Source organism: Andrographis paniculata, unplaced genomic scaffold (genome assembly GCF_009805555.1).
Source record: "Andrographis paniculata isolate CXL003 unplaced genomic scaffold, ASM980555v1 Contig59END, whole genome shotgun sequence".
NCBI lineage: Eukaryota > Viridiplantae > Streptophyta > Magnoliopsida > Lamiales > Acanthaceae > Andrographis > Andrographis paniculata.
In genome coordinates, this window is record NW_026137594.1 from 1,259,635 (window position 1) to 1,280,866 (window position 21,232).

At 32.9% G+C, this 21,232-nt stretch overlaps 5 protein-coding genes across 7 annotated transcripts; 4 read left to right on the top strand and 1 right to left on the bottom strand.

Moving 5' to 3' along the window:
* The first annotated feature begins 297 nt into the window (after positions 1-297).
* On the top strand, positions 298-3,398 carry LOC127258398 (endoglucanase 2-like). 2 transcript variants are annotated; one of them, XM_051285225.1, is made up of 7 exons: positions 299-649; positions 720-1,024; positions 1,110-1,393; positions 1,634-2,068; positions 2,138-2,285; positions 2,370-2,536; positions 2,890-3,398. In XM_051285225.1, exons 2-7 carry the CDS (start codon positions 802-804, stop codon positions 3,220-3,222), a joined length of 1,590 nt encoding a protein of 529 aa, XP_051141182.1. In that variant the 5' UTR covers positions 299-649; positions 720-801; the 3' UTR covers positions 3,223-3,398. The 2 variants fall into 2 exon arrangements, with proteins under 2 accessions (XP_051141183.1, XP_051141182.1); XM_051285226.1 differs by having other exon boundaries at positions 298-1,024; positions 2,906-3,050.
* A 463-nt stretch (positions 3,399-3,861) lies between these two features.
* LOC127258399 (uncharacterized) lies at positions 3,862-6,912 on the bottom strand. The gene is made up of 3 exons (XM_051285227.1): positions 6,759-6,912; positions 4,693-5,559; positions 3,862-4,268 (listed from the first exon to the last, which is right to left on the bottom strand). Exons 2-3 carry the CDS (start codon positions 5,553-5,555, stop codon positions 4,094-4,096), a joined length of 1,038 nt encoding a protein of 345 aa, XP_051141184.1. The 5' UTR covers positions 5,556-5,559; positions 6,759-6,912; the 3' UTR covers positions 3,862-4,093.
* Positions 6,913-8,025: 1,113 nt separating this feature from the next.
* On the top strand, positions 8,026-13,682 carry LOC127258400 (transcription initiation factor TFIID subunit 14b-like). Of its 2 annotated transcripts, none has more exons than XM_051285229.1 (7): positions 8,026-8,141; positions 8,856-9,163; positions 11,512-11,600; positions 11,733-11,954; positions 12,040-12,230; positions 12,308-12,417; positions 13,332-13,682. In XM_051285229.1, the coding sequence occupies exons 2-7, from the start codon at positions 9,053-9,055 to the stop codon at positions 13,398-13,400; spliced, it is 792 nt and encodes a 263-aa protein (XP_051141186.1). In that variant the 5' UTR covers positions 8,026-8,141; positions 8,856-9,052; the 3' UTR covers positions 13,401-13,682. The 2 variants fall into 2 exon arrangements, with proteins under 2 accessions (XP_051141186.1, XP_051141185.1); XM_051285228.1 differs by lacking the exon at positions 8,026-8,141 and adding an exon at positions 8,266-8,285.
* A 1,546-nt stretch (positions 13,683-15,228) lies between these two features.
* Positions 15,229-15,964, top strand: LOC127258407 (auxin-responsive protein SAUR50-like). Its single transcript, XM_051285237.1, has one exon. The coding sequence runs from the start codon at positions 15,495-15,497 to the stop codon at positions 15,795-15,797; it is 303 nt and encodes a 100-aa protein (XP_051141194.1). The 5' UTR covers positions 15,229-15,494; the 3' UTR covers positions 15,798-15,964.
* Positions 15,965-18,485: 2,521 nt separating this feature from the next.
* LOC127258373 (uncharacterized) lies at positions 18,486-21,184 on the top strand. Its single transcript, XM_051285187.1, has 3 exons — positions 18,486-18,789; positions 19,465-19,629; positions 20,927-21,184. The coding sequence occupies exons 1-3, from the start codon at positions 18,555-18,557 to the stop codon at positions 20,965-20,967; spliced, it is 441 nt and encodes a 146-aa protein (XP_051141144.1). The 5' UTR covers positions 18,486-18,554; the 3' UTR covers positions 20,968-21,184.
* The last annotated feature ends 48 nt before the right edge of the window (positions 21,185-21,232 follow it).

Consider the following 21,232-nt stretch of genomic DNA (forward strand, 5'->3'; position numbering starts at 1 on the left):
AAATATCCCATCATATATTATTTTAATAATAAATTCAAACTAAATTTTTTTTCAAACCCAGAGAACATATATATTGCTTTTCCTATACTGATCAATCACGCCATGTCTATTTAATTTTTTTATTTTATTAATATTTTTGTTTTAAAAATACATATGTACGATTGGTCGGTAGCGCAATACGGGTAGGGTAACTGAACCCGTCCCCGTCATTAACTTAGAGTGCTAAATAAATAATTTGATTTAATATTTTAAAAATAATAATAACAGAGTAGATTTTGTTTGCACTTGAATTTAAAGATAGGGAAAGGATAGAATGAACACTAACGCCAAATTCACGAATGACTGACTGCCCTCACGTGGCGGGATCTGATCGATTAAATTGTTTGTTTGTTTGTATTGATGATTAGGCATTGGCATCAGCCGTTGGACGATCAAAGCAAAGAGAGGGGAATCTCTGTGTGTTCCTGTCGTCTCCGTTCTCCCCATTCTGATACCAAGTCACTACCCGACAATCCCACTCCATTAAACGACAAGCCTGGAGAATTCTCCACAAATCGCATAGATTCTCTGCAACGTCAACCCTTGTCCTTTTCAAATAATGGCATCAAACAATCGGCTGCCAAGTCCGCGCTTTTCGTTATAAAATCCAGTCAGTGTCTGTGTCTCATGATGCAAGGAATTTGCAAGAGTGTGGATTAATATAATTTTATGGTGCACAGGCACTGCACACAAGGTGTTTGTTTATATGCCTGAATGAGCGAGTGGCGTTAGATGGACAGCAGCGAGGCGAGCTGAGCTTCAATGGCGACTGAGACGGGAGAGTGTGGAGAAGAAGGAAAACGAGGTGGATGTCTGATGGTGTTGGTTATTGGTGTTCTAGTCATGGCGGCTTCTTTCATCACTTTGAGTAAAAGTTTCAAACATGCCGATTTCTTTCCTTATCCTTTGCGGCGACATTCGATGATTGTCCAAAAGTATGGCGATGCTCTCGCCATTGCTCTGCAGTTTTTCGATGTCCAGAAATGTAAGGAAATCCGATTTTGATTTTGAATTTTTTCTTTGTCCTTTTAACATTAAGTTTAATCTAAAGATGAAATGTTTTTCTGCAGCTGGGAAGCTGGTGAACAATAGGATTAGTTGGAGAGGCGATTCGGCGTTGAACGATGGAAGAGAAGCGAATTTGGATTTGTCGAAAGGATTATTCGATGCCGGGGATTTGATCAAGTTTGGATTCCCTATGGCATTCACTGCCACAATTTTGGCATGGTCTATTCTTGAATATGGACACCATATGAAGGAGATGAAGGAGCTAGAAAATGCTCGGGATTCGCTGAAATGGGTCACCGATTATCTCATCAATGCGCATCCGTCGCCCAATGTTCTCTATGTTCAGGTTTTCGACATTTTCCATGCCTTTATCAATTCGATTCTTTGGCATATATGCTTATTTACAATCTTGATGTAGCATTCAAACCGAATGACTTTCTAATCATGACATTCTTGAAGATAAAAAGATTTAGGATATGGCCCGAGTTCTGATTTATTCTTTTCGCGTTCGATTAATCTTCGAACCTGACTTGTCTTTCGTGAAAAGCACGTTCAAATTACGAGCACTTGAATTTTTCCATGAAAGGTCGGCGAGCCCGAGCTAGACCACAAATGCTGGGAAAGACCCGAGAATATGACTGAGAGAAGACCCTTATCGCAAGTGAATACATCATATCCCGGATCAGATGTCGCTGCAGAAACTGCAGCAGCAATGGCGGCCGCCTCTCTAGTTTTCCGGCCTATAAACTCTTTGTATTCGAAGCTGCTTCTCCGGCACGCTCGAGAACTGTTTAGTTTTGCAGATACTTATCGAGGATCTTACAGCATCAGTGTTCCACAAGTTCAGGGCTTCTACAACTCGAGCGGATACTTTGACGAACTCCTGTGGGCGGCTGCTTGGCTTTATCATGCTACTCGAGACGAGTCATATCTCAGATACGCGACTGTGGAAGGAGATTTTTTCGCGAATTGGGGAACGCCGACATGGCTTAGTTGGGATAACAAACTTGCCGGAACTCAGGTACCGCGCTTTATCTCTTTTCGACGCTTGGAAAATGTTTTAACTGTACCATGAAATGAATTCCATCAGGTTCTACTGTCTAGAGTGAACTTTTTCGGGTCGAAAGATATTAAAGGAGATGAGAATATAGCTCTCCAGCTTTATCGAAGAACTGCTGAAGCTGTTATCTGTGGACTCATGCCGAATTCTTCATCAGGAACGGCTAAAAGAACGAAAGGTTATTAAATCCGATGAATTTTGCAGGTTTCGATTCCTTTTTACCTGACCGTTGCTCGTTCATCGTTTTGCTTGGATGCTGCAGGTGGCCTAGTGTGGGTCGACGAATGGGATGCTTTACAATACTCGGTCGCCTCAGCGTTTCTCACGCTTGTTTACAGCGACTATATGCTAACTTCGTCGACGAAATATTTGTATTGCAATGATGATCTTTACGAGCCTAGGGACCTTCGTAGTTTTTCTATAGCGCAGGTATGCGTCGACTAGTAGGAATATGCATTATTATATTACTTATTATAGTCTTCCAAAAGGCCCTTTTACGTTTAAGGTGAATTTATGTCACATACGAATTTTGCACGTAAAGAATTTTTTTTTAAAGAGTGGTGGGATTCGAATATGATGTAACAAAACTCGAGCACAGGTCTGAAAACTTTAAGGTCATATGATCATTTTAACATATATCTAATAGCGTAAATTTATCTTGCATGTAAGAGAAGTTTTGCTTTAACCCATGTACGCGGACTGAGTTATACAGTTCGTCTTGTTGCGAAATCTTGATATTTCATTTTTGTTTTTGGTTTGATCGTATTCTTACACTGGGTCAGGTGGATTACGTTTTAGGCGACAATCCGATGGAGATGAGCTATCTTGTAGGCTACGGGAGCAAGTACCCGGCATACGTGCACCATAGGGGTGCATCGATCCCGGCAGATGCCAATACAGGGTGCGGTGATGGATTCAAGTGGCTGAACTCGACGGATCCCAATCCAAATGTAGCCGTCGGGGCGCTTGTCGGAGGACCCTTTTTCAACGATAGTTATATAGACTCGAGGAACAATACTTTACAAGCTGAACCGACAACGTACAATAGCGCTCTTTTGGTTGGTCTCCTTTCCGGGCTCGTCGCTTCTTCTTCGATAGCTCGGTCGCTGTTATGACTTATGAGTGTTGTTTTTGCTCTTACCAGCAAACTTCCTGTGTAGATAAATCATTGATCTAATCTTATAGGATTGCAAAATTCAACCACTTGATCTCGAATTAGATCTTCTATAAATTATGAGATCAATGTAAATACATTTAAGCATGGAACTAAATGAAATATACTTGCATCTAATATTTTATTTTTCCATATATAACATCACATTAGACATTTTTCATTCAAGTTTTTGTTAACCCCCAAATAATACAAAACACTAAAATCACCTAAACATCTAGATGCATGCATAGATTCTTGTGAAATTTTCGATACTATTCCTCTCATCAAATACTAATTCCGTAAGAAATAGTCTGATGGTTTAGTATTAAAAGTTTTACCAATCCTCAAATAACTCAAAACCTCAAAATATTTTTAAAACACAACTAAGCAAATCATAGTTTTCAACCATGCCCTATCAAAACATCGCTCGTTCCGACCCAAGTTAAACCTAAAAGTAGCATAAGTCATTTCGACACAAGTTAGATCCGGCAATCCATCTTTAACACTTAAAACCTAACTATACATCATCATATTCATTGTGCACATACCATTGGCACAAAACAGCGCACTTGATGTTTCAAAGGCAGCAATGCAAGCAGTATAACGGCACAACAACACAATCACTGCAAGAGAAGTTGATGGAGAAAGTTCTCAAGAGTACAAATCTCAACAAGTATCCAATCAACATCATCAACTCATGATTTCCCATTTAATGAAACAACAGAATAGCCCGCTCTCATGATATGGTAACATAAGCCAGCAAATTGAGAGTGGAGTCGCGGAAGAGAGAGAGAGGTTCCGGCTACCTGTTATAGGATTTCAAGTACGCCAAACTAAATGTTGGAAGCGTTCAATGCCATAAGCTTGCACTGCTCGTTCATGGCCACAAGCTGTGCCTCTTTCTTGTCCAAGAGAGCACTCAGTCTAACATTCTCATCCATGAGTTTCTGGACCTCAACTTCCTTCTGCAGCTTTTCGACTTCCAACTGGGATGTTTTCGCAACAAGCCTAATCGGATTGAACTAACAAAAGTTAAATATCCAGAAGATACAAATGACATCCAAATCAACAAAGTCCAGCATAATCATATATATAAAACTGGCCAACATTTCTAAGAAATTGGATGGGCCCTCATTGGAAATTAATGAGGGTAATGAGAGTATGTGAGGACTTTATAGACACATTGACATTCAAATATTCATAGACTTATCTTTCACCATTTGCTAGAACTAAGAATGTGCATCCCATTCTATTAAGGAGAATGGGACTTGAAGGTCAAATTAAACCAAACTAATAGAATCACCACCACATGCTAACTAAAGTAGAATAAAATGAAATGCAAAACAATAAAATTCTGACGTGCCAACTTTAGGTAATTGTATGAAAAATTAATGAACTAACGCCATTATCTAGAGGATCGTCAAGTACTAACCGTTCAAAGTGCTTTTCAATTGTCTGAAACTGCTTCTCTGATGAAAGAAGTGTTTCCCTCACACTAATCAGAGTACTGACATATGATTTCAGGGATTCAAAGTCTCGCTTAACACGAGAAAGCTCCTGCTCATTTTCAGAAGCTCTCTGTCTTTGTCTAGTAGTTTCTTCAACCAAATCTTCAACCCTCTGTTTCATTTCATTCAAAACATTGTTTGTGCCCATTGCAAACTGTTCCATCTCCTCTAGTTTTACAGACATGTTCTCGATTTGAACTGCCTTCCGTTTTATTTCTTCCCGGCCAACAGTTACTTTTTCCTTCTCAACAGCTGTCTCAGTTTCGGCCAAAAGAACTCTCTTGACAAGACCTTCCATAACATCTGTGACCAATTGTACGCTTTGGAGTAACTCATTTATATAGGCCCCATCTTGTTCATCAAGAGAACCCTCTGCACTGCTAAGTGCAGTCCACGTGTCTTCATCTGCGCTATCCAAGGAAGATATATCTACATTCCTTGACCATCCAGACAGCGGTACACCATTTTTATCAACAAGGCCAACGCCATCGATTTGTTTGATACCACAGGATGTATGAGCCAAATTAGGAATAGCCATGATTCTGGCTTTAGATTTCAAGTATGTCAATAATGTTGCAGATGTTTTAACTCTCCGCCATAGAACACCTAGTTCTTTCTTTGCCTCTGCCTCTGACCCTTTTACGCATGCCTTAACTTCCATGAGCTTCTCTTGCAAGTCATCAACTTGCGAACGATTTCTATTTATTTCCTGCTTCCAGTTTGTTTGAGTTTGGTTTAGCTGTGATTTCAATGCTGACATATCAACATCTTCATCTGTGCCGGCCATTTATCTAACAGAAACAGAGTAAGAAGTCAAGAACCCCTTAGTTTGATGAATCTACAATCAGCAAATTATAACATTCCGTGAAGGTTTCAAGAATTTAACTCATTCCTTTTATGCACAAACATTTATCACTGAGAGAAAAAATGATTGCGTTTTACTTTCTGTGGCCATAAAATTTTTTTATGCAGAAACAACTCGTTGTACTTTGACGAATGCACATAGAAAGATCATAACATGTTAACACTTAACAAGATTACCACGTTTATAAGTTATTATGCAACATATGAAGATTAAAGAAAATACAACGCCGATATCATAGTAAGGTGCAGTTCATGTTTTCAAGTGACAAAAGAGATTAAAGCAGAATTACGACACAGACCATGATAACATCTCATAAAATTTCGATTGACATAAAGAGAATTCCTATTATGGCAAAACTAAAACCTATTCCTCTTTCCTGCGTCGTACTGAATTGATAACAAATGTAAAACTTACTTCATATTGTACTGCCAGATATTACAACTTTAAAAAAAGTATAAAAGTTTAATGGACCATAATGATATGCCAAGATAACACCAGAGAGCATATGCTGAGAATGCACCAATTCAATTCTAAATTTTAATTCAATCCACAGTCATGTTGAAAACCAAATTTTTATCCTAAATGTATATAAAAAATGGTTCTCGATCCAAGAAAATTGCAGTAAAGATACATATGATGTTAATTAAGTTGTCCCTTAACTATCCAAACTACCAAAAAAACAAAACACTAACAACATTCCCAGAGCAGAATAATAGCAGAGATAACAATCTCCTCAGGTTATAATACACAAACGAAATAACGGTCATAAAGTCCTATATTATGATGTTAATCCCCGTTTCTATATCTCAATTCTCAAAAGATACGAACATAAAATTTTATGGAAAATAAAAAAAGAACAAAGAGAAAAACCCCACGAAAAATCTTAACGTTTAAATTCTCATTCGCCAAATAACCAAGTCCCCAACAGCATAGAACTTCACAAACAGTAAGATCCACCCAAACCTAGACACCGATCATTCCTCGCGGATTTAACCAACTCCAACAACAAAATATTAGTTTTACCATATGTTTCCCGAAAAAGTCCGCGAATGTTACAAGATCCATTCAATTACGTCGAAATTTAATCAAACTCAGAAAATCCACGAACAGATGCTAGCAAGATACCTTTTCAAATAGTAAAACAGGGAATTTGGGAGCATCCGCCGGTAGAAAACTGCGACAAGGACTTCGGTCAACCGGGATTGCCAGATGACAACCCTCCCAAACCAAGAAAAGAAAAAAAAATTAGCAAAAAGTAAAGGTTATTATTTTATTTTCGGATTTGCAGGCTGATCCTCCATCTTCGCTAAATCACACTTTCACACAAAATAGTACAAAAAAAAAATTAAGGTCTATTCGGTTCCATTTGTCCATTTCAATTATAGTTTACATTATGCTTTTTTTTTTTTTTTTCTTTTTTCTTTTTTTTTTTTATTTTTAAGAGATTATCTATAATGGGACCGGATCCATTCCTGAAGAATTAGAGTTTATTTGGATTTGAATAAAAAAATTCAATTCGAATTTATAAATAAATTAATATTTCGTAGGACATTTTTAATTTAAAAATATATATATTTTTTAAAAATATCAAAATAATAGTATTTGAAAAACTTAAGAAACACTCTCACTTCTCTCTTTTTTATATTTAAAATTTTTTATTTTTTATAAAATTACATAATTGTATTATATAAATTGTTATTCATTTCAAAATAATATTTATATTATATATTTCCTTTAAAATAATCATTTCAAAAATATATATATGTTTTTTACAAATACTCTTAATTTATATTGTATCATTACTTTTATATAAAATAAATAAATAAATATATTTTTAAATTGGACGAATTTAATATGTTTTTTTCTTGTAAAATAATTAAATATCTCAATAGATATACAATTAATTTAAGCAAAAATGATATTGTATTAAAAGAGTTTGAGTTTCAACTGTAAAGTGATTAAAGCATTTTCATAAAATATTTTTTTGATTTTATTTAATATTTTGATTTAAAAAATAATTAGAATTAATATTTATATAAAAAAAATCATATAATATATTATTTATATAAAAAAAGTGTTAATTATAATATTTATAAATTTAAATATATTCTTTTTGGCTCCTTATATCATATTATCAATTAAAAAATAATAATATTTTATATATAAAAATATAAAATGAAATATTATAAAAAAATTATTTAAGAATTAATAAATTTAATATGATAATGAAAATATTATTTTTAATATTTCTAAACTAATAGTCATGAAAATTTACAATAATGAAAATAAAGGCGAAAAAACGAATAAGCGATTCAGTTATGGTCCAAAGTTAGAGGATGTTAGTGTGAATTTATAAAGTTGAAGGAGCGGAAAGCAACCTGAAGATAAAAATCTTCCCTCTTTCATTTTTACGCAAATTTTGTCATCCCTCACAATCCCTGCTCCTCAATTTCATTCGTATTTTTCCCCGGGCGGTAGCTCCCGAATTCCAAATTCAACTGTTGAAAGGTAAATTTTCTGGCCATTGTCTAGGGGTTCGGTGGATTTTATTAATTTCCGACACATTGAGTCTATCTTGGAATACTGAGGAACTTTCTCTGGAAACACATACTGATTTCGTAATTATATTGTCGGAATTGTTTAACTACACGAGTAATGATGTACTTCTGTATTAACTGTAGTTGTTGGTTCATACTGTGTTGTGAGGTTTTATGTTTCTGAAATGAGAATTTGGATGTGGAAGTATTAATTGCTGCTGTTTGAAAGCCTAGTGGAGATTTTTGTCTCCGCGATGTTCTGAATGTTTTTCTAACGTATTGTTCTGATTTGGTGAATAAGTTTATATTTTAGGGGCTGCTACGATCCTTGGTTAGTTTTTGATTTTATCTTTCTATCTTGAGATGTCTGTTGCATTAGCTGAACATGAGATCTTTTTTCTTTGTTTAATCGGAAGCTGAAGATGAGATCTTGATAACCCAATTGAGGGTTTGTGTGAAGCTTTACCTTCTTCTGTATTTTGACAATTGATTTGGCAGATTAACTTGTCATGGACATACATGATTGACTAACCACTGACTATAATTTTCATCTATTCAGCCAAATAGATATATTTTAAACATGTATATGATTGCATATAAATAATATTTTGGAAGTATGAGACTATATTGGTATTTTTGTGATTTATGAAGCTTACTTGCACAAACCTACCCAATTATGCATCAGGTTCTCATTGATTCCCCAGAGCCTGCCAAGCGAAGCAAAGTACGGGTGAAATTAAAAGGCCTTGAGCAGTAGAAACAAGAAGTGGCATTGATAAACATACACCCAAGTGCAATCAGGTTAAAATCCCTGGTCACATACAGTTGCATTGCTGAAAATTCACATATTCCTCTCAAATTTAAACCACGAGATGCATTGTGATGGCTGAAACTGAGGAAACCGGAGTTGAGTTGGAGCTAGATCCCAATGAGGCCACTCCAAAGCTACAACGCATCAAAATCACCAGGGTTTCTGAGGATAACAATAAGAAGGTATGCTCTGTCCAATAAACATGTTTTGTCTAATAATGATTAAAACATGCGGTAATGATGCTGTTTGTAGCTTTGTTGTGGAATAACACACTGCTGTTGGTATTGATTGGAGGTTTTCGTTTGAATAAAGGGAAATCAGTTGGATTCTTCTCCGATTTTATTTGAACTGTCTGACCAATGAGTAGTTAATGATGAGGTTATCCCGTGTTATGGAGCATGCAAACATGATTTATTAAGTGAAGCTGATTCAATGCTAAGCAGTTATATCATGGTTACATGAAACTCTCTATCTTGAAGAAGGTTTATACAGGTATTGTGTTACCTGTCTCAGTGCCATAAAATAATCCAAGTGTTTACATAACAAAGTAACATATTAGTTTAGAGGAATTGATATATAATTTACTATATTGTCATAGAAGTGTTGTATACTGGGATATAAAAAAAGATAAATAGACTGGAATCAAGCTTTGATTAAAGAATACAAGGGTTCTGTTAGAAAATAATATGGATTATATAATTTTTTGCTCTTTTTTGATAACAATATCTACAAAATGGTGATGGGGTCAGTTAAACATTTGGTTTTAAATCTGTCCTGAATCTCCTGATGTCAGGTCTTCATTCTCTTACTATTCCAGAACATTAAGGACCTTGCTTCTTATGGCACCTTTTAAATAATTATCTGGAAGTACTATGCCTTTAGTTTACTATTTTTGAGAAATAGAAATTTGTTAAAATCTAGTTGTATGCTTGGTTGTGGTAACTTAGTTGTTACACAATTATGGTAAGGCAATGAAAAACAAAAGGTTGAGTCATGAAAATGTACAATCTTTTTATTTCTTTTCATTTCAAGTTAATTTCACTTAATATCATTAGGTCTTGTTTACTTTGTTGTGTTAATTAATATCTATGTTATAATGTATAACATAAATATTAGCTTCGCAATGTAAAACAATCCCTTACAGTAGAGTTAAAAATATATAATGGAACAAAGATAGACAGCAAATAGATGCAAGAATAAAAAAAAAGCATGATTTGAGAAATTTAATAGGGTCCTCTCTGTTGCATAGCAAACAAACATGATTTAATGGTGTTTTATGATGGGAATGAAATTTTACTGAAAGAATAACAAACATAACAGTACTACGGGAAACCTCGTCCAAGGCATAGCCCTCTAGATACTGAATGACTGACGTAATGATTCATTTATTTAGATATGAGATTCAATATTATCATATTTTGGGTCCAACACAAAATGTGTGAAGTAGTCAATATTATGGGGAAGTTGAATAAGTTAAGCCAAGTCCACCACAAGAAAGTTGGAATTGGATGAGCCTTGCTTGGCTCACTAGTTATATACTTGGATTGGTGGATGGCCAACACCTCCGACAACGGCACAGCCTGCTCCGGGAGTCTCACTTATTTCTTCAAATCAGTTCCCCTTCACTGAGAGAGCCCTTGCCCTCAACGCTGAAGCCTTGACATTGTATGTCCACATTCTAGATCAAGTTGTGATTCGTGTTCAATGAGAATCCTTCTCATTTACCCACATTGTGTCTGCAAAAATCTGTCATTGAACAAGCTGTAAAAGTGACCCCATATTTTGAGAGCCTATCCACCACCCACCATGATGCATGTGTAGACCGGAACTTTAATGCCCATGATGAAATCAAAATGGGCTAATTTTTCCTCATTACCTCAGGAATCTTTCTGCTTGGCATTTATGCATATTAGGTAGCTTGTGTCTTCTGATATAGTCATGGACGAAGTCCTGTTTTGTTTATTAGCTTTAGGAGGGCAGAACCTTGGGGCTATATGGGTGTTGAACCTACTGTTAGTTTCAATGAGAGGTTTGTAAAACAGAGGCCTGCTTGACCTCCTTCGAGAGCATCATGGAACCCTGCTGTAGAGTCCAAATCCAACCCAAACCCATTTCAAATGAGGTGCTCTAATTTAACTCATCCTGAATATGTTGTGCAACTGCTCCCCTAAGTTGTTGATGAAATGAGTTACTCTGCCATAGCATGTGTTAGATTGGAAATACACCAATTCAAATAAACTAAAGTAAATCTCTATTAGAGAACACTAAAACTGTACTGCTATAGAGGGAGGAGTGGGCTTACCTATGGATGTTTTTGACTATTCAGCCCCCCCCCCCCCCATATTATCTTCAGGATGTATCTGTTTTGCGGTTAAAATTTGTTTTTTTAGCATGACAACTGTTGTATAAACTATTAGAAGTCATATGTCTTAATGTAAGTTATCTTGATTTGTCAAGAGATATATTTGGTTGTATCATTTTATAATTACCATAACGCTTGTGTCATGCATCTATTTGATAACTTTAACAGATACCGCACAAGAGACTCAAAGATGTGGAAATATGTGTTCCAATAGTCTATGGAACAATTGCATTTTGGCTGGGTAAAAAGGCCACTGAGTAAGTTGATATTATGAGATATCCTATTGAAAATAATTTTTTATTTTTTATTTTTGAGAATTGTAACTCCTTTGACCCAAATAATAAAATAATAATATTAGCATGACTTTCAATGGTTTTCATACTTTGCAGAGCTCAATCACATAAGTGGACTGTCTATGTGCGTGGAGCTACAAATGAGGATTTGGGTGCAGTGATTAAGCGAGCTGTATTTCAGCTGCATCCCAGTTTCAGTAATCCTGTTCGAGTTGTTGAATCACCACCTTTTGAGTTGTCAGAATGTGGTTGGGGAGAATTTGAAATTGCGATTTCCCTGTTTTTTCACAATGATGTCTGTGAAAAGCAGCTGGATTTGTAAGTATTCTTTTAGGTTTGCTTTAAATATTTTCCTGAATATTACTTGTAATCTCTTTTGATGATGTTTATTATTTATTGCAAGGTATCACCATCTTAAGTTGTATTTGGAAGATGAGAGTGGTCCTCAGTCAACCAAAAAACCTGTTGTTGTGGAAACTTACAATGAAATTGTATTTCCAGATCCTTATGAAGATTTTTATTTACGTGCACAAAAGAACCCTGCTGTAATTCTTCCTTGTCTTCCAATCACCTCAAACCTACCTTCTGGTGATGGTATGCGATATTTTGTGGTGTTTACTTTATCTGGAAAGAATTCATATAATTTACACAAATCTATTACCCCAATATAGCGGATCTGAATGAAAAGAAAGGTGATGCTAAAGATCACCCATTGAGCCAATGGTTTATCAATTTCTCAGAGGCAGATGAGTTATTAAAACTTGCGGCTGCACGTCAGAAGGTACAGGGTTTTTGTCTTTTTTGCAGCATTTAGATGGTTAATGCAAATGGCTTTCAGTTTATTTTAATTTTTTCCTATTTATCATCAACTTAGGGTCTGTTTGGTTAAGATTGTGGTTGGAAGTTCGATTTTACTATTTGAAATGAGATGTTTGGTTAATGGTTGGATTACGATATAATATATATTTGATTAAAAATAAATTTAAAATATATATTGAACTGTTTTAAAAATATACCTCAGGAAATATATATACCTCAATATAACTTTAATGTGGCATGTGGCATACATTGTTCCCCAGGCTGTGAAGAGCCTGTGTCCCACGCCATGCCATTTGCCATTAACAACTAGGATAGAAGGTCTCTATGATATTGTTCATGTATATAAAATACATTCAAACACACCTTAATTTATGTGCTTCATACATAAGACATTACCATTTAGTATATTTTTTATCTTCACATTTCTTAGGGCACATTGAATTTGGGAAAAATAGTTTCAATAAACGTATGGTTGCAATTTATGGTTTTAAATTCAATGCGCATTTCTCTTTCATCATTTAAATGTCATGTGATCATTTATATGCTTTGCTTGATTATTTCTTTGAATAGCCATTCTATTTTCCACGCTAGAAGTTTCAAAGTTGAAATTGATTTCAGTATGTGCCAATTCTGCATGTGTCCTTTTACTCTCCCTCACACTTTTTCTGTCTTTGGTTTATTAATTCTTTGTAGTGTCGTCATAAATTATAGTATTTTTCTGCCTACAGAGCTCCCTTAACCTTACATGATTTTTCTTTTTTGGGAAAAATTAAAACCTGCCTTGCATTTATGTTATTTGTCTGATTCTGTATTGTCCGGCATGTCATAGATTATTGGACTTTTATGGACTGTTCTTACTTCATCTCAATTTTGTAGGTCCAAGCACATATCGTCAAGCTAAGAAGGCAATTAAATACCTTAGAAGGGCCACCGTTGCAGTCATAGAAACCTTCTTCTGGTCAGTGGCATGCTTGATTTCACAAAGGTAGATGGGCACATTTTCGGTGATTGATGTACAAATATAGTATATGCTAGGCAAGGTTAGTTATTTATCATTTTGTTGATCTTTCATTGATGGTCTCCATTAGCATTTCACCATCAACACAATATTTAGGGCAATTTATGGTTTTCAATGCTATTTAGCTGATATCATGGTATCTGATCCTACATTTATAAAAATTTATTGCATTGCTTATATTTCATGGAGATCCCATTTTTGAGGCAACAGTTATCCTCAGCACATATCCTTAATCCTTCGATCCATCCCGACTGCTTTTACATGAATTAGTTGTAATAGGAGGGGAATGTTTTTTTGAGGATATACTTCACAGCCTTGAATTGTCTGGCCCCTGCATAACTTAACATTCTAGGATTAGGATTTGCTGTCATTTTCATCATTATGATATGCATTTTGACACATTATCTATGGCTCCACCTGCCCCCTGTAAATGAATACATTTTTCCTCCATATATAGATATATATATATATATATATTTTCCGGTGACTGTGTAATGAATAAGTTGTTTCCTGTTGTTTTTTGGTAATTTTTATTGAAAATTGTATCACAAAAAAATATTTGGTGACACACCATCATCTTCACGTTGTTAGAGAATTATTTGGGAATTTTCATATAAATGTGAGTCATAAAGCTGACAGTAACAATCTTCGTCAAATGCATATTAAAATTTTCATGTAATGTTAGGCTTACAGGATTGGATCATTTAAGAACATGTTTCATTCTAATTTATTGAATTTTTGTGAGAATATTTGGACTGCAAGTATTTTATTTTCTTTATGTTATCTTCTGACTAATACCCATGTTATTCCACCGGACTTAACACTTTATGGTGTGCCAATTATAGTCCAAAGATCTTTCTTCGAATCAATTAGTCTAGTTCAAATTGGACAGTAAATTTTTATTTGGTCAGTTAGTTATTTCTTCTTCAATATGTATAAATTAAGGATGGTTCCAACTTTTCTTTTATTGAATTTTTAGTAGTCTTATTTTCTTCAAATAAAAGGGATTTTTTTTCTTATTATTAGTATTACAAGTTATTTATTTAAGATAATTGATAGTATTAAAATGATATTTTTTTACGAGCTAATTGGATAATTTTTCTTCTTTTAGTATGTACAAGTGAAAAGAAGTTGCTGAGGTTAGAATGTTCATTATGGCTAATTAATACGGTGCTTATTGCCCTAACCATCACATAGGAATAATATACAAAATATATGTCATAATTGATCTCGTTATAAGATTTCGTATTAACATAATACAAATATTGACGACACATGATAATATTTGACATAATATGTCATAATTGATTTTAAAATATCCTAATGTTAACACATCACAAATACATATACGAATTTACAATTCATAGTAATAAAATATACAATATATACGGTTTTAATTACAATATATGCTAGACATATTATAACGGTGATTACGGTGTTGATCTGTGTTGATAACAGAATAATGCATTAAATATAAATTTACAATATATATATTCCTTCTGTCCCACATAATTTGTCTCTATTTTTTATTTTGGTTCGTCTCACATAATTTATTTTTTTCTTTTTTTGGAAAATTGATTATACACTATAATCATATTTTAAAATTTCAAATTTATAGTTTTTTTAATTTTAATTAAACTATTTAGTTATTTTAATCTTAATCTATAATTATTTTTACTAATAAATTTTCTAATTACTTACTAATTATATTTTATCTAAATTCTCGTATCTACGGTAATACTGTATGTAGCGTGTATTTGTCAGCTATATTTTTAATGCTAAAAGTGGTATATTTGAAAAGATAAGGACAACAAAACTAGTAATGTAGGACACATACGTATGTATTTGCTACTAAAGAATGAACCTTGTTTGCTTTCCTTTCTTACATGATCTTTCCAAAAGCAACAATTTCATGTCTTGTTCCTTATCCAATTATGTATAAATATGCCTCTTCTTCTTCCCTTCTTCTCCATCATTCTCCACCACAAAACCCCAAACTTTATAAAATTGTGCATCGATAGATGGCCATTTGGAAGGCAAACAAGAGCAATGCCATGGCGAGCTCTCCCGTGAAGCAAATCATTCTCAACAAGTGTTCAAGCCTCGGGAAGAAGCCATCCGTCGACATACCTAAAGGGCACTTTCCAGTGTACGTTGGGGAGAATCGTAATCGCTATATAGTCCCTTTAAGGTTCTTGTCCTGTCCTAATTTTCGGTGCTTTCTTCAACAAGCGGAAGAAGAGTTCGGGTTTCACCACGAGAACGGGATTACTCTGCCGTGCGATGAACAATCTTTTTGCTCAGTGTTTTCCATGCCGAGGTGATCGAAATGAAACAGATTGATGAATTGTGTCAAAATTCATTGATTTTTTTTCGGTTGAATTTCTTCACGGGACATGATATACTCCCTTTCGTCCCAAATGAAATGAGTTATTTGGGATTTTGTAATAGATTAAAAATTAATAATATTTTATTAATTAGTGGAAGTGTTTAGGAGTTTTTGATATTTTTTATTTTTGATTTTATGTGTAAAATAATTGTATGTATAATGATACGTTTGTAATTTAAGTAAAAGTTAATAGTATTTTGGTATTATTAGTATAAAATTATTTTTTTAAAAAAAAAAAAATACTTTGAGATCAATCTTTAGTACATGTGGATTTTGAAATATATATAAATAGATTTTGAAATATATATAAATTTCCTAATCGTTTGTGTCTAAAGCTATTATATGTAGTTATTCAATATTGAGATCATTATTATTTTCTTAAGTATCTTTGAAAAAGTTCCAAACTTTTTTATATTCTATATTTGGTTAGAGATTTGCACCAAATGGTTGCTTCTTTTATTGGACATACACAATAAATATTAATTAATAAATTCAATAAAGTAGATGAAACTAGGATTTATTGTTGTCTTGCAAATTTGGTTGATGAGATATTTTTAGTTGATAGTTGAATTTCAATGTAATATATATTTAATTGAAAATTTAAAATTTAGATTGAAATGTTTTAAATAAACTTATTATATTTTCAATTTATTTGATAAAAATAATATATAAATAGATTAATAATATAAATGTTATTTTATTTTATTTTTATTTTTAAAAATTGAAAATATTTTACAAATAAAATAAATTAAATGTAAAAAATTAATTATTTTCCACTTTTGTCCTAAGCGACAAGTAGCTATATACGGGCACTGGTAAACACACAATGCAGTTCATACACTCATGTCTGAGGTCAAGGCTGGCAATTTTTCATTCGATTTTTTTCCCGAATTGTGGATTTTTTCAAGAAATAAGATTTTGTCATATCCCTCTAATGACACGTAGCCCTACTCAAGCTGCATTATATACTCATCACCAATATATTGCAGGATTCATCATGACAGGAGCTTTTGCTCAAATTTATAAAAGTAAATTCATAAATTATTAAAAATATTAAAATAATTAATAAATAATGTAGTTAAAATACATACATATATATATATATATATAAGAGAGGGTTAGTGTTCAAGGATAGTTATAGAAAAAAAAAGTATCAAACGCTAATGCAAACGTACAGGTCATAGAATAATTTACTAAACACTTAAAAATTTTGAGCAACACCTAAAAATTATTCAATAAATTCAAAGATGATAAATAAGTTAATTATCAAATATCCTTTAAGTTATTTATATAAAAATAAATAACTATTCAAATTTAAATTTTTAATATTCAAAATTTAAACCTTCATACGAAAACATTTTATTTGATACTATTATTCATAGAACAAAATTATTGAACCATATATATATTTTATTTACCTAACTACAATATCCAATATGATGGTGGTAATAACAAAAGATTTTTGAACATTTTTGAACATTCACCCCACTACAAATTGAATATATATATATATATAAAATAACAAAAGATTTAGTATTTTTAAATAGAATGATTCTCTGTAAATATTATTTGAAAAAATACAATATATATATTTTATTCATTTACAAAAATTTAATAATTTAATATAAAATATTATTTTTTATATTACTAACCTAATTCCTTATATAAAACAAACAAAAAAAAAAAAAAAGAAAAAAAGAAGAACATATTTATTAAAAAACATAAGGTAAACAAACCCAAAGTCTCCATTAATGTTATGTTGTTTTTAAAATATCTCATCAACTTTGCTTATTACAAATTTGGCTAAAAGCCTAAATTATTTAGTAAGGGATAAAAATTGTATCTAATTCAAGTAAGTATATATATATATATATATATATATGAATCATTGAATCTGATATATGACGGCGTTAATGCTGATGATTCTTCGCTAATTTTAGAAAAAAATCGATGAATTTCCTTTCAATCTTTCCAAAAGTATCCGAGAAGTGTTCAAGTTATAAATATATATGTAAAAAAATTGTGTATTTTATGTATGGAAGTAAATATTCTATCCATACATCCATGAAAAGTATATTCAAATTTTTTTAATACTAAGATTAAAAAAAAAATTTTAATTCTCTGTATTTGACAATAAAAATATTTAAAATGATATTAAATAAATACTTCCAAATTTCTTTGCTAATATAAATTTAATTAATGCAAAGTCAATTTTACTTTAACATTATTTCTTTATCAAATAAATTGAATAAATGTTTAATTTGATATAAAAAAATTTTGATATAATATTTTAAATAATATTAAAATTTAAATATATAATTATATATATTTTTAAGAAAGACCATTTCAGTTCAAAGACTTTGTTTCTTTAACCAAATTTTTTTAAATATTATTATTTATAATTTGCATTAGAAAAATATATTTTTTTTATTTTTTTTTAAAACTCAACAAAAAAAAAAAAACACACAAAAACATACTACTATGTTTCTATAGTAACTTTATGTATGAATCAGAAATTGAGGGGCTATTATGCGGGAATAATCATAGATCGAGGGACTAAAGTGAAAATAATTAATCGATGTTTATTGTTAGGGGCAAAGGCAAACGAACAAATTCCAGCGCAAGTCGAAAGCGAGCGAGCGTGGAGTGAGAAAAGAGCAGAGTCCGTTGGATTCGATTGGCAGTTTCAGTCATGGCGGATGGAAATCCAACTGATGCTCATCAGCGACTTTCCTTACCTGCAGACTCCGCCGGTAATGGCGTCGATAACGTCGACGATGGTGACAATGCAACTAGTTCGAGTTCAGCGGTGGCCGAGGGTTTGTACTCTCTGATTTCCTCCGTAATGAATGATTTCGATTCGAGAGCTGAAGCTGCAGAGCGCAGCCAAGACCAACTTGAGTTTACTCTGGATCGTCTAACTGGAGGTATTTTCTTACTTTTCCTGTATTAATGTGCGTCCGTGCGTGTTTTTGCTGTTTATACTTACAATATTGTGCGCGGAATAGTGGAAAAAATGCTCTTTAACTGCTCTCAAATGGATTCCATCACTGTAAAATTGCACATGCAAATGTAAGGCTAGAGCATATATTGGAAATTCATATTTCACCAATCTGATGCTTTCAATTCTGACGAATCTCTAAGGACCCAACTTTTATCATGTGTTTCAGTGGGATAGAATTTATAACTTTGTTTTAATCCTATATATTTTATAATATTTATTATTACGAATTTTATTTGTTCCTAGTAATGTTTTGAAATGTTAATTTTCCAGATTATGGCATGATTGACATTTTCTGAGTAAAGTGCATTTTCCAGTGTTCATGAAAGAGGCTTTTAGATATGGTTGAGTTAACTTTCCGTATGATGCACTATGTTTATGTTATCCTTTTTCAAACTGTAAATTCAATTTTTTCAAAAAAAAGGTTTTTGCTATTTGGAAATGCTGTTTATAGTGCTTTTGCAGAGTGATGCTTTACACTTTATGAGATGGCTATAATTTGAGGTGTAGCATCAGCAATTGTGTTCTTATAAATCTTTGAATCGTTTTTGATATAAGTGAAGTTATAAATTTATTAATCTAAAGTTCTATTTATTTCTAGAGCTTGACAAATTGTTAGAGGATGCACCAACACCCTTTATTATACAGCATGCTGCAAAGATCTCTAGTGTTAGGAAAAGGGTAAAAGTGTTGAATACAGTTTTGAAGTCCGTACAGCATCGAATAGACAATCTGGACCAAATGCTGTCAACTGGATCAGTGCATGGTATACTTCTCTTTACCCTGATCCCCTCCCCACCCACCCCTCTAATTTTTTTGGTGGTTTTTTCGACTATTTTTGTTCATTTATGACTATCTTGCTTAGTTATAGAAGCGTTAAGGTTGCCTTTATCTGGAAATAACTATATTGATGTCATAGATTGCAGTTATTGCTTAAGATAATCTTGTGTTACGTTAATTAGTTCCATGATCCATTGTTTTAAATGGTGCGCTTGGTGCATGACACGGCCTGAAATGCAGATGGAGCAGCCTTGTTGCCATTTACAGTGGTGAGGCGCACTCCGCCTCTATGATTTTGATAGTTATTAGTTGAGCATTTATTAACCAATATGGAATAATAAACAACTACTGGGCCCTATCCTAAGTTGAGGCGTCCAAAGCTGCAAGACAAAAGCTAAATAGTTATGAATAATCGTAGTGGCACCTCTTAAGCCCGATGGCTTTTATATGTTAGCAAGTAACTGGACGAAAGACAAAAATATCAAAACAATAAAAATGACACTAAGTTAGGCTAAATTGGCTACGAGCTTGTGATACACTGTCTTTTCACCTCTCCAAAGGCATGATTTCATTTTTACCCTTTATTTATTTATAATTTATTGGAAAAAAAATATAAAAGCCTCAAGACATATTCTTATGCTTTTGACTTTTGCTATTTTATTCTCCAGATTCAATAATTTTTTAAAGGACCAAAAGTTATCCTAAGAAATCTATTACGCGGCGTTTACCCTGCACCGCACTTTGTACTGGCCTTTCATTGCAGTTGTCAAAGAATATATGCCAGCTAATGATAATGATCATTACAAGTGTATTCATTTTATTTATATGAGCACTTGTTTATAATTAATTGAATTGCACTCTCGGTACCATTGTTCAAATTTTTTTTTTGTTCCGCTGCAGCCATTACTTGTTTTTATAATTATTACAGAAATTCTCTGTTGTAACTGCTTATTCCTTGTTTATATTATGATTTGTGACAGACATTACCAATTCTTTATGGTGTTCCTCGTATATTCTTTCAATTTAGATTCTTATTATAATTTTTAGTATCACTTAAAATCAAATGAGGGTGACAAGGTCTGTTCTCATGAGAAGTCATCTTACCTCATTACAAATGGTAAGATGACTTCACAGGTGCAAAGTTCCTTTTTAATGTTTTTGGAATTTTAGTTGCGGAGGAAAAATTTATATTATGGATGTAAAATTGCAAAATTTCTTCCTATCATTGTTTAGTCCTTAATTTTTGTCTGTTTTGAAATATGTTGCTCTTTGTGCATGTATAGAAAACATCGCTGCGGAAAATAGCGGGCAACAGCAAGCTTGACAACTACGGTACTGCCCGACTTTCCCTATATATAATACTTGAACTTTATTCAGGATTTGATGTGGTAATAGCTTTAACATATAAGTCTGAGATGGAAAAAAAAGATATTATGTTTGTTTTAGGATATTTTTTAATTTTAGGTTGATTTGGATTTGAAATAATGATTGGATGTGATGTTGGTGCAAGAGTTTAGGACTTTAGGTGTTTGATAATATTTTTAATGGTATGTTGTTTTGGGTTTGTTTGTTTTGTTAAAAAAGCCCTA